The sequence below is a fragment of the Varroa jacobsoni genome, unplaced genomic scaffold, assembly GCF_002532875.2.
Source record: "Varroa jacobsoni isolate VJ856 unplaced genomic scaffold, vjacob_1.0 contig00584, whole genome shotgun sequence".
NCBI classification, from domain to species: Eukaryota; Metazoa; Arthropoda; class Arachnida; order Mesostigmata; family Varroidae; genus Varroa; species Varroa jacobsoni.
Window position 1 is genome coordinate 21,491 of NW_019214494.1, and position 17,830 is coordinate 39,320.

At 39.3% G+C, this 17,830-nt stretch overlaps 1 protein-coding gene and 1 long non-coding RNA gene across 2 annotated transcripts in view; one reads left to right on the forward strand and one right to left on the reverse strand.

Moving 5' to 3' along the window:
* Positions 1-851: 851 nt before the first annotated feature.
* Positions 852-17,830, reverse strand: part of LOC111271410 (glutamate receptor 2) — a 113,626-nt gene continuing 96,647 nt past the window's right edge. Inside the window, exons 13-18 of the mRNA XM_022852160.2 lie at positions 17,533-17,777; positions 14,023-14,134; positions 8,749-8,886; positions 8,391-8,525; positions 4,588-4,662; positions 852-3,279 (exon numbers count right to left, since the gene is read on the reverse strand). Coding sequence (XP_022707895.1) covers positions 3,217-3,279; positions 4,588-4,662; positions 8,391-8,525; positions 8,749-8,886; positions 14,023-14,134; positions 17,533-17,777 — 768 coding nt within the window. The 3' untranslated portion in view covers positions 852-3,216. The remainder of the gene's footprint in view (positions 3,280-4,587; positions 4,663-8,390; positions 8,526-8,748; positions 8,887-14,022; positions 14,135-17,532; positions 17,778-17,830) is intronic.
* LOC147751998 (uncharacterized) lies at positions 13,010-14,210 on the forward strand. The gene is made up of 3 exons (XR_015315310.1): positions 13,010-13,356; positions 13,628-13,822; positions 14,080-14,210. It is a non-coding gene; the product is annotated as an uncharacterized LOC147751998 (long non-coding RNA).

The following is a 17,830-nucleotide window of genomic DNA, read 5'->3' on the forward strand; positions in this document are numbered from 1 at the left end:
TACAACGGGCTCGCCATGGTTTTTTTTATCATGAAAGATAACGCTAGCAATGGCTGCGATGTTATGCTGAAACAAATCGTTCGTATAATGCTAATGAAAATACCTTGTGCGTTCGGCAAGGTTGGTTCGTAAAAAAGGTATTTTAGCAGATCCAATTATGAACTAGTCAGTAGTGATTATTTGGCACTTCCAATTAAATTCAATATACGTTGATTTACGATATGGTGAACTAAGCACACTTTTATTTGCCTATCTCTTTGACCGCTTGAGTTACATCTACTTACCCCATCTCAACTCTCCACATTTGATCATACTCGTGTAGTGATACTGTAGTTGTCAGAGTTTTTGCCGTCTTTACAGAGTGAAGGGGTTCTCATGCACAAAATTACGGACAGAAGCACGCTTAGCAATATAATATGCAGTCCTTTGCCACGATGTCAAAAAAGTATAGATATTCCTGCAAAAAAAAGCTTATACCTTTACTTGTAAATATAATAACGACATAATACTAAGACAAAATGACTTTCTGGCAGGACTACATGGAAAATAAGACATTGCTAGCCTCAGTATGCTGGATAATTCCGATAGGAGGCACCTGCAATGCATGTATGGTAAATGTTGGAACTTAAGTAAGCTCCTTATGTATGTCATTTACCTAATATCCACTGAACAGCAACAACTTACAACGTCTCACCTAAACATCTCACACACACCGGCGCAAACGTGGTCGCCGGGCCATCGTTTAAGTGAGGTGTGGGTGATTATAAATGATTTACCTTAGTTTATGTGAGAAATAATAATGCATTGTTACTTGGAGTATTAACAATCTAATTAAAGAAAACATTTTTCCCTAGGATATATACAAAATGTGAAATTTATTTTACGGTGGTTCAAGCTCACGCTTTGCTCTAGAGGAATCGTAGAAGAGCTCAGATCAAGCTCGATTACAGAGTTGAAAAAGGTGAAGATTGGCGAATATTTTATAATTTCACTTATTAAAAACAGGAGAAGCTCTTCCGCAATATGTATGGGGGTGCGTTAATAGTATTGAAGATTAAACACGAAAATAGTTAACACAAATTTTTTTCACATGTAAGTTTATGTATTCTTCTTAGTTAGCAACACTTCTCTATACCAGATACAATGTACTGGAAAGGTTGTAGCTTATGGATAAGAATATCCTATGAAGAAAAACCTAAAGATTAAATTCCCAATGAAGAAAATTATTATCCAACGAATGTTATTCATTATACCTCAGCATTACATTTGTGTGTTTGTTCTTAAATATTCTCAATCCCGTTGAGTCGATCTCTCTTTTTCTTCACGCACACACAGTCTCACAAATAAACACTACTATTTCGCTATACAGTCTCTGTATCCTTCCTGTCTATTTATGTATCTTCCTACAGTAGTAACTAGAGAAAAGAAAGTGTTTGCAGAGAATAGTCATAATCTAACGACATAAAATTAACAGCTATTTTAAAGGTTAAGTCAACTTGTCTAGCGTACTTGCCGGCTGCTTTCTCGTATTATATATATATATATATATATATATATATATATATATATATATATATTCCACTTTGTTCTATTATTTGTCAGTTCGGGGCAGACCATGCATGAACGAGAAGTATCGCACTATAGACGTTCTTCTTCTTCCTTTTAGTTTTCTACTTTTTCAGTACAGATAATAACATGAATACGTGTAAATCAGCCACCATCGGGCAATTGTAAACGGTAACGTACATCACCGGAAGTTGGCCGTAGAGTTGTCAGTGAAGTTGATACTACCGTACAATCGAAGGAGAACTATTAATGCGGAAACTGTACCCGAAAAACCCTTTATGTTGGTCTTCTAAAATCGCTCGCTTGCGGTACGTGATTGACGAAAAGCGTCGGTCGAAGCGGCGGCGAGCTTTACAACTGATCGATAAGACACGGTATCCAAATACCGAGGGAAATATAACAAATATCTAGATTCTTTGATCGCACATACTTGTTGTTATCGGTGTTGTGAACAGCTAGTGAACTTTTTGGAGCGATCCTAGGCGGTAGTAAGTTAGGGTAATGGGATCAGGATAAAAGAAATAATTGAAGTCACTCTGCGGGAGTTCCTCGAAATAATGAAATAAATTGTTGAAATAAACGGATTTGATTGTGGTCACCTATGAGCCACTAAAGATAAATAGAACGAGCTTGATGCTAAGCACATTCATATGTATGTATGCCTTTTCATTAATAAATAGTGGTACCATTAGGCCTAAATAAGAGCTTATGTACTAGCTGCTAATATATCTAGTGGTACGTACTTGTGTCGTTTTACTACGTTAGTTAAAGCTCAGTCAGGTGTAGGTGAGGTACGATAGAAAACGGGTTATTTCTAAATGTACATTGAGTGAGGCCTTCGACCGTATGGCAGAAAGCATACGGGAAAGTCAAGCATACGGGAAAACCATCCATATCGTTATGATGGAGCTAATAGGAGGAAAGTTATTCAGTACTGGTTATTAGATGAAAACTAAATATTGAACTGTAGAAACACAGCGCCGGAATCGCTTGAATGCTAGCGGGACACAATTTAATGTGTAGTACAGCTATCATGTGTGTATTCGCTTCGTCTGTAATTATAATTAGGCTATCACCAGATTCTGTGTTTGTAGTTAACAACACGCCTCTTGATCTCTATTGTACGTTTGTAATGACAAGCGCACAACTCGTTTCGGAAGTTGCCGGATACGATTTGCCTGAACACCATGAATATAATGGAGTTCTGCACGTAAGCCTTTATTGGTGCCATACGTATGGTTGCCTGTCTTGTGCACGTGACATACATTTCTGTCTAGCACCATTAAGCTGTTAAGTTTATAACAAGCTAATTCGCTTACTGCCGCTGGCTGGGAGCGTCCTGCCATTTTCCCAGGCATCTATTACCCATAAGTCTGCTCATACTGAATATATTTTATAACAAATATTATCGTATTAGGTACATCAAGGTCATTCGCACTTGCCAATATATAGAAAAGGTTATGGAACTATACTGGTATGCATATATATATATACGTTTACCTGTGAGCGAGAGCTAGATAAAACATTACGATGTCTTACCTGTCTAGTATACGTCTTTAACACTGCTTCGTTTTAACTGTATTTTCCGCCATTGACAATTTGAATTTTCGAGAGTACATCACAACATACGAGCTTCTCTTCTAAGATCAGCTACACATTAATCTCAGTTTCCTTAGCGTGACATAATTTCATAGGAATGGTAATATTAGCAATCTGTAACAAACGAAAGGGTTCGGATAAGTTGTAGCACACACACAGTATAAATTCAACTGGTACGTAGCTTGCCTCCCCTTTCCGCGTGCCCTTTGTCTAGTCGTCTTATCATGTATGGTTCAACAAGTCCAACCATTTACTAGTTTTACGTTTGATTATTTTTACCCGTCCGTTCGAATCCAGCGCGCCATCTATTCAGCGAGATCATCATTTAATCTCAAGCGATAAACTCAATTTTAGACCATTTACTAAGTAAATTCTACTAGCCGATCTGGTCCAACAAACTACTGACTCAAATCATCTAACCGCAAAAGATTTGTGGGAATCGTCGCACTATATCTATGTAGATCCACTCGTACGTATTGTGTGTGTATATATATCAATATATGTATTAGCGTATCGTATAATTGCATTTTAGCTATAATCATTTACATTGAACGGGTGAAACGATATACGAGAACAGAATCTCCCCATAGGGTAGAGGAAGAAGCCGGCATGACTAGACACTGATGAATTTCAATTGTGAATGTCTAAATATTGGCTCTAGTTAGCAAGTATTGTGATCCCTCGTGTGGGGCACTGCGTCAAAAATCTCAGCAGTAAGATTCTATAAAAAGAAGAGATTCATATACCTACATCACTTCCCTCGAAGGTCGTTTCGTGCCATCTGCCATGCAATAATTTTATAACAATAAAATAATAATGCATTGATTTGTTCCCATTGACAACCGTTGTACGCTGGATTATTTTTAACGAGTTACAGTAGCATGTCCAGTTCATATATGTAGTTATATGCAGGCATTTTTTTTCCACATTATTGTTCTTGTTCCCTAAGGTGTCTGCTCGAGCACCGTCTGCTGTTGTTCCACGTATACTACGATTCTTTAAAGCCAAACTGTCTAATAATGAATGGAGAAACAGCAAATTTGCAATAATAAAACGAACCGAAAACAATTTAACTGACTTTCTGAGCTGTTGGAAAGCTTTGAAAATCCTGCAAACGGTTTCTGCCAGAGAGCTGTGTCAGGTCAGTACTCTGCGTATGAAACCAGGCTGTCTGTTTAATAAAGTTTCGTTATTAGTTCATTTCCTTGCGAAGGCGATCAGCTGTATGAAGCTCGTCTCTCTTTATCACGGAGAAATTAAAACGGTACAATGTTTACTTGGAGAGATATCACTATTTTGTCTAAATTATGACGATTCTTAAAAATTATCAGTAATTTCTTGCAATCGACATAGTTGAAGAAAATGCAGCAGTGATTCGCGATCCGTCTTCAGCATTTTGCTTGCACTGAATTATTTCTATACCTGAGTGTGGGTATTGACAGATATCCGGTCGTCCAGGAATTCCGGGTTGATCAGGTGTGGTCCCGGGTTGTGAAACTGTAAATCAGTAATCGTTAATTTCATATATTCCATATAGACTCTTTAGAGAAAATCACTATTATATGGCTAGCGAGTGGCTTTAACTAAAGCAATTTTTTCTATTCCGATACAAATTCCATGCCGCTACTTTAACGAAGTTACTAAGTGCGTCTTGTAATTATAAAAACGGTTGTCATGCTTACTCACAAAAAATACGGTGGCAAAACTACGCCTGTGCCAGCTGTTATCAGACACTGAATCGTGTACCAAGTCGTTATCGAAGTTAGGGCTCACATAGTTATGGTTAAACTCATAAACGAATGAAATAATTGCCAGCTATTATTTTTGTATTTCAATAAGGGGTTTAGTTTGAAGTTAAACGGAGCGTAAAGAAGAGTCCATACCAATAGGAAATCGAGGTATATCTTTGTTGGAAGGTTCCAAAGAGAAAATCAAACCAATGAAGTCTGCGGTACTCCGCGTTTTTAAATGGCTTGTCATTTACATGACTGCAGGCGATCATTCTAGAATAAGGTGTCTCAAACAACCTTCGCGTCTATTTTGACGAAGCACCATTCTTGCGATGCACCTTTAAGTGCGATATTCCTCGCAGGTCGAAATCAGATATGTTAGATTATTCTTTCTCGCCGTGGACCGAGATCCATTCCAGTTTTATCTCAACTTAGTAGATTATTAATAGCTATCGTGGTTGCAGCTAAGTGAAGATGTATATTTTTATTCTTTATTTCTTCGGATGGCTAGCGCCAGGGAAGTTTGCAGGGAATCTCGGACGCTACAGCTACCGGAGCTGCATTGACAAGACCTGTCTATCTCACTCCCTTGTGTTAACAATTTCTTTTTTATCTTAAGCTCATAGCAACAATGTTACCCCACGGTTTGTGTCCTCTAAATGTTGCGAAGAGCAAGCTACAGTTGGAAAGAGAAACACGAGCTAAACACGAAAAGAAATAACAAAACGGTCATCATCATCATTACTTGACAACGTTTCTCTTCGCCGCGACGTTTGTGATTGCTGGTGCCATTGGCGAATACCCGAACTACAGTGCTCACAATGAAAATAATATATGCAGAGAGATAAAAATTACGATAATAGGAATAATAGGATCTGTCGCGTTTCAAATATTTGTTGATAGTAAAGATTTTTTTACGTTTTTGTCTGGAAGATAAAAAATTCAGGCAATTACCTTTCTTGGTTCCTTTGTCATCAGTCATCACGCATACATCGATTTCATCCATATTACATAATCGTTAGGGTATGACTACCGGCGATAAGCGGATGTCTGCGGCCGTCACATAGTAATTATCAAAGGCTATCCCCATATATATATATATATATATACCTGCAGATAGTTGGGATGACTTTTTAGGGGTCTATCACAGCGAAATCAGGAAATCCTATAACAACCACAGTTTAAGGGTCCCGTCTGGCCATATGAAACATAGCCTATAGCACGTCTTCGACATGATAAAGACTAGTCAAAAAAGGACATCACTTTTGACTTAACAGGACCAGTGACTTCTCTATTACTAAAAGGAAAGCTGAAATAAGCGCTCTAGTAAAAGTAAACATGTGGACTGCGCGCCGATATGTGGCATCGTATTATTTACTCTACCATAACTCAAACATTTCGATCCTTTAACATGGCAAATATTGGATCTATATGTGCGGAAATTTTTCGCAAAAGATTTAAGCCTCAGTAAATAGCATTACGTGATAATACATCATTAGTGACAATGTGCGGGAAATGTTAAACAGGGGGATTTACCACAGAGCAAGCGGTACCAAGTACGTAAATGGATGGGCTATGTTAAAGGAATACATTGGTCTTGTGTAAATTTAAATCGATATACAGTGTTAGCGTGAAATACTCCACTAAATGCACAATTGCAGCGCAAGCACAATGCAACTAAATGTTTTGTGCTTACATCGAAAGCAGGGGTGTGCAGGATATAATACATATCAGTTAGCAATAAAAACAGATTTACTATTATATTGGTGCAAATCATAATTCCAATTGCTTGCGTTATAGCTTTCGTGGTATATATATATATATATATGACCTACGTTGCTGTGACGGCTAACTCATTGTTTATAATAGGTAGAATGCTCCGTACAATTACGCACGCTGCTTAGATTCAAACCATCTTGATTGTACAGGACGATGTCTTGTTCTTTTGTGATGAGCGTTTCGACAAATAGCTGTAGTTCTTAGTGCTTGAGCGCCGTCGTCAGCCACGGAAGCTCAATTCCCGGGTTAACCAGGTGACGATGGAGAGTCTCCGTAAAGCGCCGCTTCCGCCAGGGATTTCTAGAAGCATCCAAGTATGAGAAAAGCCAGGACTGAACGTCGACTTATGCTTCAATTAAATCATCGTGTCAGATCGCAAGAGCTGATGTGCTTAACACAGCAGATTTCGTTCTTAAAGCCGGATAGCACAGCAAGACAAGCATAGGGTGCTCATAGTTGAAATCGTATTGGTGTTTCTTTCCTGTACAACGGCGTCTCTTCTGACGACCCAATTAAAAGTCTTATCCTTTCATTTTTTCATTGGTATAGCGGAAGTTCATAGAAAAACCTAAGTTCATTAAAAAGCCTAAGGCGTCTATACAAAATACGATAGCCCAGTTTGGGGACGTACAATAGCGTATTTTTCGATGGGGAATTTCTTGAGGTCAAGTTTCTATTGGAAGCATGAATGTTTCTTTTTTTTTTCTCTGATATGTAAGAAAATGCCAGCTATATAAAATGAAGCTTAGCATTTTACTATAAATCAGAGTTGCCAGTTCCATCAGCGGTTGGGTCAGCAATCAGGTAGACAACTCGTTAAGGTACCCACACTGGAAATCTGGCTGGTCTAAAATAAACCTGCCAACGGCTAATATTTTGACTGCTTCAGCCATGTCACATTTCTCTCTAATTGATGTACTTTTGTGGATTCAGTAATAGGCTGCTCGAAGAACTTATCCAATTAGTAAGTGTTGGCCTAGCCTTTAAAATTCTGGCATGAGTAGTTTTATAAGCCCCGTTTTGCACGAAATATTATTAAGAATATGGGACAAAAGTTGTTAAGCAGCAGAAAACCTCTTATATGCTTCGAATGGCTTAATCGAATAATCGATTTATATCGCTGATCCGGGGCTCTAAAAATCTGAGAAAAGTCAAAGCACTCAGAAGGCAAGTGAAAGTTTAACATAAGTGACCTACGATGTCAGAGATTTATACGTTTGCAGGGGTAGTTCTCGTAAGCTTCAAATTCAATATTTGCTTCACTCTTAGTAAAATCTCAATGCAGAACACGCACTTACTTACCTTTGTCATTTAAAGAAATTAAATAACAAAAAAATTTTCTAACTTAGCTTTATTTAGAATACATGTGAGATGAAGTCAACGTCTGCTGAGGGGTCGCGTGTAACAAAATTTCCTGAACAGACGAATGCGCTCCTCAAGTAAAAATTGAGCACAGTGAAGCTCTTGAAAGTAAGTGAGCTTCAAATCAAGTGGACGCAATGCTTCTGGTGTTTAAATAACTACAAAATCTTCTATTGGATAAGTTTTAATCTAGTGACAAGCATCGGTTTGCCAGTGTATTCCAAAATCCAGCTTTTTTTAAACTTGTAGGCTATGTAATGTTATGTTTGACTGTCGAATATAGGCCAAGAGTGTAGAGACGTATGTATTTTTGATGACAGGATTGTGGCTGACAGTTTGCATAAAATAACTCACTCTAATGCGATCCTCGGCCAGGCCTTGTACACCCACGCCCCCTGCGACATTGCCACCACCACTTGGACCCGTCCCGTTCTGGGTGCCTGTGATCGACATCCGGACCTTTGCCTTCATTGCGTTATACATGGTCGTCTGCAATGAAAGCCAAAAATGAGTAATAATAACTTCTATTCTTCTTAAAGCATTTCTATTCTTTTAGCTGATTAGAACTGCATGTGCCGGTAGCTAAAATGCCATAATTTATAAACCTTTTGGCTTGAGCTGTTAATCTTGGCATATAATAAAAGATTAACTTCATGTTTTCCATATTCAACGTACTGAGGATGACAATGGAGCAAATTCATGGGCTGCATACTTTTGATCGTGTGGCTTCCAGGCGCGATTTGTAGCAAAATTCTAACAGGGCAACAAGCATGGCTAGCACGAGACCTCCTATAAGGATATAGAAACAGCCGGCGACATTGCTCAGGGTTAACTCGTTTTGCGTAGACTCCTGCAATCAGAGATGCAAACACAGAGAAATCAGAACTGAATCAACAACAATAAATGACAAATTGACAGAAATGTCTTCAATTGCAGTGTGTATGCTCCACACCTTTGAATACGAGTTTATTGATCATGCAGGTCTACGCTGCGGTTAATTTCGAATGAAGATGAATATGTACAAGTATATATATTTTAAACAATCTTGCAACTCAGCAAGTTGAGATTCTTGTGAAGGCATTATGAAAAGATTGAAGTAAGAGCTCCAAAGACTTATAGTACAGCACAGCACACCGACGTAGTATCAGGTGATCTCAATCTTTAGATTAGAAAACCTTCGAAAGATTGGAAATCGCTATAAAAACATTTCTGTACTGGCTATTGCTTTGTGTAACGAAGACTCAGTCTCGAAAGTAAGGGTTCAACTCGGTTCTCTAAGGTCAGACTACTGGATTACAAGATTCATCTCTAAGAAATACCCATCTCACTCAAATCTTAGACTACTAAAAAAGAACTTTCTCCATAGTGAAATCAGTTGTCGGCCAACTAGACTGGCTTTCATTTCTTTAGAACTCGGCGAGTTAACGATATATGTGATTGACTGTTAACATATCTGCGGGGTTTAATGAAAAGATTCATGGTGATGAAAACGTTCGTATGCGTCCTATCGTTACACAAACCACAAGACTACACCGAGTCCTTACAACGACCAAAAACAAGGATTTTATCCTGTTCTCCCAAAAGGAAATCTCTGAGGCAATGAAACGGCAACATGTTGCGAGAGACGTGCTATACGACGCAACAAGGATTTTAAAAGCGTATAGAACTACGTTCGCAGGAGGATCGTTCACTATAGACAGTGAAGGAGCCGAAAACATGCATCACTTCGATATATCTGACAGTCAACGAAGTTCGGCGATGAAATCAAAGGAGTTCACCTGCTACCCTACAAGAACCTTTTGAGAATGTCAATGTCTGTTCGGTAAACATCTAGCAACACTTGAAGAAGGTTTAGTCGAGAACGAGCAGAACGTCAGATGTATTGCCGTTTATTGTGATGAACAGGTTTCAGCTGTTTGCGTGCATCCTGCTCTCACGGGTTCTTCGATTCTCTGCGTTTGTTAAGACGCACCAGAAGTTTATAGGACGGCTATCGTTTGTTCTACTCATAAAAAAGGTTTAAAGGCAGACTTCAGTGATAGCAGGCTCATATCGCTAATGTATGTCTATTTAATTATGTTGCGTGCAAAGCCCTGGAAAACACTATAGTTCAAGCATATAGAAAAATGCCAATATTTTACCGGAATGACAATTCACCCACAGGCCGGAATACAGTACAACATTTCAGCTATGAAATCCGTAGTTTGATCAGCCAACCAAGTTCAACAAGGCTCAGTGCTATACGTTTTGACCGCAAACCTGCTTTCACACTCTTGGGTGAGTTGCTGGCTGTTTTTCGTCATTTTGAATAGGGAAGTTTCTAATAGCTTGGCTCGAGGCCTCGTTAGTAATAAAACTTCGTGTAAATGTGTAAAAAATAGAAGTTTGTGTAATAGGTTATTACTCTAAGAATGCTAGTGTCTCTAGATGTATTCAATGCACTGTATTATGTACCTTTGATGTATATATTGTATATAAACTTTAATCAAAGTCTATATACAATATGCACAATCGGGCTGATCCACATAGTGCTGCCATTGCTATCGGTAAACATATATGGACCCGTAAATAACTCACAAAAGTGAGTGAACCGAAACACTTGACCTAAATGTATCTGTTGAAGACTGGGCCTTTTACACCTCGGATATGGGAATGCAAAAACGAGGACGTAACGTAAGTATGAGTCCTCAAAAAGCACTTAAAAAGTTAAGATTAACTAAGTCTTAGATGTCGTGATGTCTATTCGACGTTCCAATTAAATCTTGCGAACGTTTTTTTGAAAAAATAATCCTATATTGCATATTAAGCTGTTTCGTACGAATTAAGGTCTAACCAAGGGTAGGAAGGAAAAATTGTGAATGTATATGCAAAAATGGAAGCACATAAACGCCACTATAATGGAGATATAGTTGAGATACACACCTATTTTTGATCATTTTAAGACTGTTGAAAATATACCGTTCACAAAAATCAAGAAGACGCACCCGCAAATGTTAGAGAAGTTGCTTTATATTACCGGGACCAGAAACAGAAATATGTCTTAGGGAAATTTATAGCAATAAGATGATGCGTCAACAATCTTTTTGCATGGAGACTATTCTTTTGCACACAGAGGATGAGTGCTGTGCATAAATCCCGTTCTGTCAAACGTTCTTCACTCTGATCAAGTACGAATAGATCAGATCTATCCTTTATTGCCATTACCGAATTAGAATGAAATTTCATCTCATTTAATTTTCGAGATTTTTACGATAAAACTTTAAAAGGTTTATTGACTTCAGGTAGATAGGCGCTGCACCTTAGGTCAGCTTGGATACGGCTGAAAGCAGTGATATTCAGACGCTGCTTTTCAGACAGAGCTATTTTTGTAGGGACCGCTGTAAGAGCATGTTTTTACAATAGCCAATACAACGAGTTAGATTATGTGGTCACCATGGGTGTTGTAAGGAATTCGAGCTTAGAGGCTCTATAGAACGGAGTTTTCTGAATGTTTTGCTGGTGTAGCCCAACCCTTGGATGGCCTAATAGATCGTTTGAAGTTGGCTTTTGACTGATCAACAAATTCAGTGAAGGTTGACGACAGATGAATTATGGCTTGTAACACGATCAGCTGGACGTTAAATGGCTATCTACTTTTGCCAGGGACACAGTTGTTTATTAGAAGCTAAGCATCGTCCCACGTTAAATGTTGATTTGATCGCGCAAAAGATTTCCGGCTTACATTCTGGGAGAAAATTAACATAAACATAATGAACACTTATACACAATAAACTGCAAAGACCAGATGCGGTAACGATAACGACTGTAACAATAATTTGTGTAATCGCAATAAGGAAAAGGTTTGGCTAACCAACAAAATATGAGTATTGCTAGAGCCTTTTTTGAGATGTTTACAGGATTTTACCGTTTCTAACAGAGTTCATTCGTATTTTGAGACTGACACGTCACAAAAAACTATATATACAGGTAGATAGACTCCCAAAAATATGACACTGTTCTTCCGGCATATTTTACTGAATAAAGCAATCGATAAAAAACAGCTGTTTGAGCGAGCAGTTACTAAGCGCTCCAACTCTGTAGTAAATTAAGACATTGTTTATTTTTTGTTTTTGTATTATTTTTACAAAATTTAAGTCAAAAAACATTGTTCTTAGGACGCGCTAAAAGTGTTCATTTACCGACAGAGGTCTCCATACTAATATTAACAGAATGACTTTGTTCACTATGACAAAAAAAAATCGCGCACAAACATAGATGACGCTTTATTTCTATTTTGCGTAGTATAATTGGCAAAAAAAAAGTCAAGCTAATTAAGACCAGCTTTAAAAACCAATGATGAGTCTGTGTAACACAAATAAATAATAGCGTGAGATGCGGCTAGTCATGTACCCACTTAAATTAAGGAACATTTTTAGCAAGCTTGCAAAAAATGGGTCACTTCGGATTTTTACGGTGCTAGATAAAAGGCGGTGGGAACTATGAGAGCGAAAAGGTGCTACAGAAATCGCTAACTAAACGATATACGGGTGTTACAAGTATGGGATAAAAGCACAATTTTCTTACAGCAGGCCATCATGGCCAATCTGCTTGTATTGAATTTTAACCGAGCATTTACCGAGATCGTTTGTAAACTAAAAGAAGAGCAATGTTGTTATTTGAAGCAGCTTATTATAATAATAGCTTACATAAGCTTTTGAAGATTAAGATGATATGAATACCTGAAGACTTCAAGAAGTGTTGCCAATGGATGCTGCTGCACTTTTCAGAATCATATTTGAAATGAGGCGCCTTTCAAACATTCAATTGCGCAGATTTTATAACCCAACTTACTTCATGTGTGCTACATTTAAAATGCTTGCCTTATTTAAAGTAAAAAAACATTTAGTTTCCGTTTGCCAATGAAGAAAAGGTGGATATTAAGTATTCTATGCAGTAGAGATAAATATATTCGCAAAGATCTGTAAATAATGAAGTGAGATAGGATTTTGTCCGGGACGCTCATGCTACCACAAGCAGTGGTCGAGGGATCCCTGTGCACCATCGTTTCTTGCTTATGCAGCTATTCGTCGGAGAAGGGAAACAAATCTAGCTGCCCAGTTACTAGTTGGATGGGTAGGCTACGTTGCTTCGAAATAGCAACTTATGCCCATGCCGCCGCTGTAGCGCTAGGAATAGTCAGAAGTAGTCAATGTTGTAGTTGTAGGGAAGTGGCTGGGTGGGCGTTTTGGTGTGATGGGCGCGCAGGAAAATGGGGAATAGGGAGACCGCACCGGCTCAGCTAAGTTAGAGACCCCCTGAAATCCCCTTCTTCCCATTCCACGTATGTAGTAGACTCGCCGGCCTTCCTTCGTGGACCCAATTACTCGATGCCGTGCATAGTAGCCAAACATCTGGTGATCTAACAATATTGAAATACGTAGCGTCACTTCCAAAGTGTCTGCAACTGGAAACGTCTACCAGGCTCTGTACTACCAATTAGCTTCGCACTTATTAACTAAACAGCAACCATAGGATCAGTCATAGTCGAACGGTGATGTTGATACTTTCATATACGATTTATACAATTGCTGTTACGCTGTTCCTCCTTCCAGCTCCATGAAAATATACTTGGCCGAATGAATTACATTAGGATTAACCGCCCTCTATCTGCTAACCCACAGAAGGTATTTCGGAAACAAATAGGTCTGGTGTCACGTGCATATCAACCTATAGACTGTGTGTGTGTGTAGAAGAGAAGCAACCTATAAAACTGTTTATGCTGCAACGTTCCCAGTGCCGCTCAGAAAGTAAGTATGTTTTCTAAGTTGTTTACTTGCCTGAACCCGAAGCTGAAAGGAGGATTGCGAAATCGGTAAAGCCTTATGTATGCATACACTTATCTGCTCTGGCATCCGCTGCTGCAGGTGTTTCTCCTTTATACGGCCAAACGAGCGTGCACGCTCGTTCTGCCTTCATGTTTATTTTCTGCTGAAATAAGCCTACGTACCTTGTTAGCATCTCCAGTCTTGCACTCACTGCGGTCATACCACCACTTGTTTTGCAGACGGGCCAAGTCGCCGTTCTCCTTGAATGAAAGAACCGCGAGGTTTAGCTGATCCCTGCAACGAGATAAAGCCGCCAGAGAAAATGCAGGTTTAGATACCGCGAATCGTTGTCAGAAAGAGCGGTCTCTACTGCTCGGTTCGTTTACCCAGAACCTATGACCTTTCGTCAACGTTCGAGCGGTCAGCTTGCAAGCACACCTTAGTTACTTAGTTCAACCTCGTCTTTTACCCTCGTTGCTATGTTGTTTCGTCGTAAGGCACAGTCACGCTAAGCCGCTTGTTAGCGTCTTCGGGATTATCCGAAAGAATCTACTTCAGTGCCCTTTCGAACCAAGATGACTAAGAAATACCGGAGCACTAGTTCGACAGGATGATTGCTTGTTTCTATAGACTGAACAGCTGTTTTATGCAGCGAATTCATTCCAATATATTTGAGAATATTTATTATACAAAAAAGGTCATCCACCCGTTACTACAATATAAAATTGTTGAATAATATTGCCGTTTTAATGCATCGGTTTTACAAACACGGATTTATGCGGAACCATTTTTTAGAGTCCTTAGCATTCACCGTGTGTCGAGTGTGACCCTACGAAGAAGAAGAATAGACATGTCTAAACTTCTTTAGTGTACCTTCGATTAACCATACTATATTGTAGCAAGTAAACTAATATTTTATGAATCAATCTCGATAAGTTATACTAGATTATCGAGACCGATTGATACTAAAGACTAAACTAAATCAGCCTTAAGTTTTTTGCTAAATTAAAGAGCAGTACGTACTTTGGGGGGAACTTGAAAACGTAGCGTCTCATTCTTGCCAGTAAAGATTACTTGACTGCCAAGTAAAGAGACTCTAAACCCCAATATGCAGCACTGTCTTTACTATATGGTATGATACACTAACTGTAACGCCTCCTATAGTAAAAAAAAATCTATAGATAAAGGAATATCCCTTTCGTTAAATGGAAATCTTAAGTGATCATCATCGTACATATAGCTAGCTAACGTGCAAATGTCGCTGAGGACTCGATTTGCTACTCTCCGAGACTTGGATTGAAAAAATATTCTTTGCATTGTATGTTAAAAAAACTATGTCGTGAAGTTCGTCTTAACACATACGTTTATTGAAAGCAAGAACATTATCACTGCACCGCGCAGCAATGTAAAAAACAAATTTGTTTTTAGAAATATGTTTACAAACATATTACAAACATAGTGCGTAGCAGAAAAGTATTTTTGGGTATGTGTGTTTGGCAAAATGTCGTTTGAACAATACGACAATTGTTTTCATATATTTTTCACCTAATAACATAAAGCCGATCATCAATGACGCACTGCCGTATATTATACGTAACGTTAATATCTGCAGGAAACGTTTCAGCATTGCGCCGCGTTCACAGTTTAGTGACATATTTTGCCTGCGTATCTGTAATTTTGTTCAGAGAATCCAGATGAGCTTCAGGCTTCTAGTCAATGTATAGCCCAAGTTCTACTGTTTAGCCTCCGTATTGAAGACGATCTGTCAAAAATACTGTCAACATTATAAAGGCAACAGTATCTTAAATGGTTGGAAATTTTTTCAATCATAGCGTGAACTATGCAAGTATCTAACACACACCATCAACGATTTGCCTGATTATTCAGCCCTCACGGATCACTTCGTGTTATTGTAAAGGGATATGATATCACGCGCCCTGCCCTTTTTCGCCGCAGCGTGGAAGGAAGGGATCTCAGTACAAGATAATATCCTTCAACAAGTCTTACAGAGCGGGAACTAAACCAAGGTTTTTAGTCTGCGTAATAAATAAGCTGCTGATCCATATAGGGTTCGCTACAGGCATCTCAAATGCGGCGTCCAAACTGCGCTGTTTAATAGTAGCGTTTACGTACTGGTGCACTCCCAGCTCAGCAAAGAGATGTTACCCGATCAATAATCTTTAAAAGAAAGGCCGATTCAACCGCGTCGCCGTCATGGCGGGAAGCGGCGAAGAGGCGTTTGCTATAAGCTGCTCTTCGATTTGCTGACAAAGATACTGAACAGCCGCTCAGAAGACATACATGCTAACTCTACGAAGCAACATGGGTTCCCGAAAAAACGCTCTGCCGAAACGGCGTCCTGCAGGATCCTGATGATTGACGTCAAACGAGCGTTGATCACGGGGCACAATCCGCTATACGCGGTGTTTGTCATTTGCAAGGCAGCCTTCGACTCGATGCCCTAGGACAAGGCTATGCTCACGCTAGCCGAGGTTGATGTATTTATGAGTCTGCTTAGCGTTTTCGTTGCGATTCTACAGGGAAATAGAATAACCGTCCCATCATTTGGTCTTCAATGGTTATTCTATTTTTCTGTGGAACCGCAATGAAAACGTTGAGCAGACACACTCTTTCTCTCGTCCTCTCTCTCTCTCTCTCTCTCTCTCTCTCTATATATATATATATACCCATTCTATTCTCCATCTTGCTAAAAGGTCTTCTAAACCAAATACGAGGGCCGGAGAAATCAGCCTTCACCTTGCACGCAGATGACTTATTTATACACGTCGATTAGGTTTCAAGCGTGGCAAAGTCTAGTTCAGTTCCATGCGGCAATCATACATTTGGGACCGACTTTAGATACGACTAAAACGAGGGCGATGATGTTTTGTAGGAAAGGTAGGATAGCGGCTACTGATATATTGTATTTCGCCAGGTCACCTGTTTACGTAAAGCGATTTCCGTGATCGGCGTTGCTCTTTTCTGTCAGAAACGGAGTTTCGCCACGCACGTGACCGAAACATGCAAAGACAGTATTGATCATATGGGCGATGGAATCGTCTTATTGCCTGCCTTTCACAGCCGGCCCTTACTTGTTCGACAGTAATGTATGTATTGAACATCATTTGAGAAAATCCTACAGCGAAAAATCGCAAATAATTAAATCGCATAAAGGCTTGCGTGCTCAAACGGGCAGTGAGGCTATACATAGTCATCCAAAATCACCTCGCGTAGCCCCTCGTCGACTCGCCAATACGGCCCGAGGATCTACGTCGTAGCTTTAAGCTCCCAGCAACGGGAGGTTCCAAGAACCTTGGAAGCTAAAAGCGAAAATATGCGGAAATCTTTGCTTCGAGTGTAATAAGGAACAACGAATGGAAAGAAATAAAGCAGTTAAACAGAAATGTCGTCACTCGCATTGCTATTCGTGAGTTCCACCACAGACTCTGCAGAAAACCAGGTCTTCACGAGCCTAACAACACATGTAGATGCTACAGATGCGGCAGAAATTGGAATTGATCATGCCGCTTGTTACCCTCTGGTGACAGCTCTAGGGTATCTGGCATATCTGTCAAATTAGTTACATAAACTCAACATTGACTTGTATAATCCATGTGACGCAAAGTATTTTAAATGGTTCTATATATGTTCCCTGATATTGGAATATTATGATGTTTTTCAAATAGACTAACCTGAGCGACGATCCAAGCGGCGTTCCGACGCCGTAGCCTTTGGCATCAAGGTTTCCGCCGACTTTCATGGTATCGCAGGGACGGCGCTCATTGATGTAATCGTTTTTTGTAGACTCCATTAAAAAGGCGTACTTTCCTTTAGATTCACGCACTCTTTGAATACCTTGCTCGTAGGTTGCAGCAAACACGTTTTTTCGAGTATGCATAAACTCCCACATACGCGCATATACGGCGATCTTCGATTTCTAAACAGATAAGTTGAATGGAATGAAATCGAGCAATAGAGCGATTAGAGAAG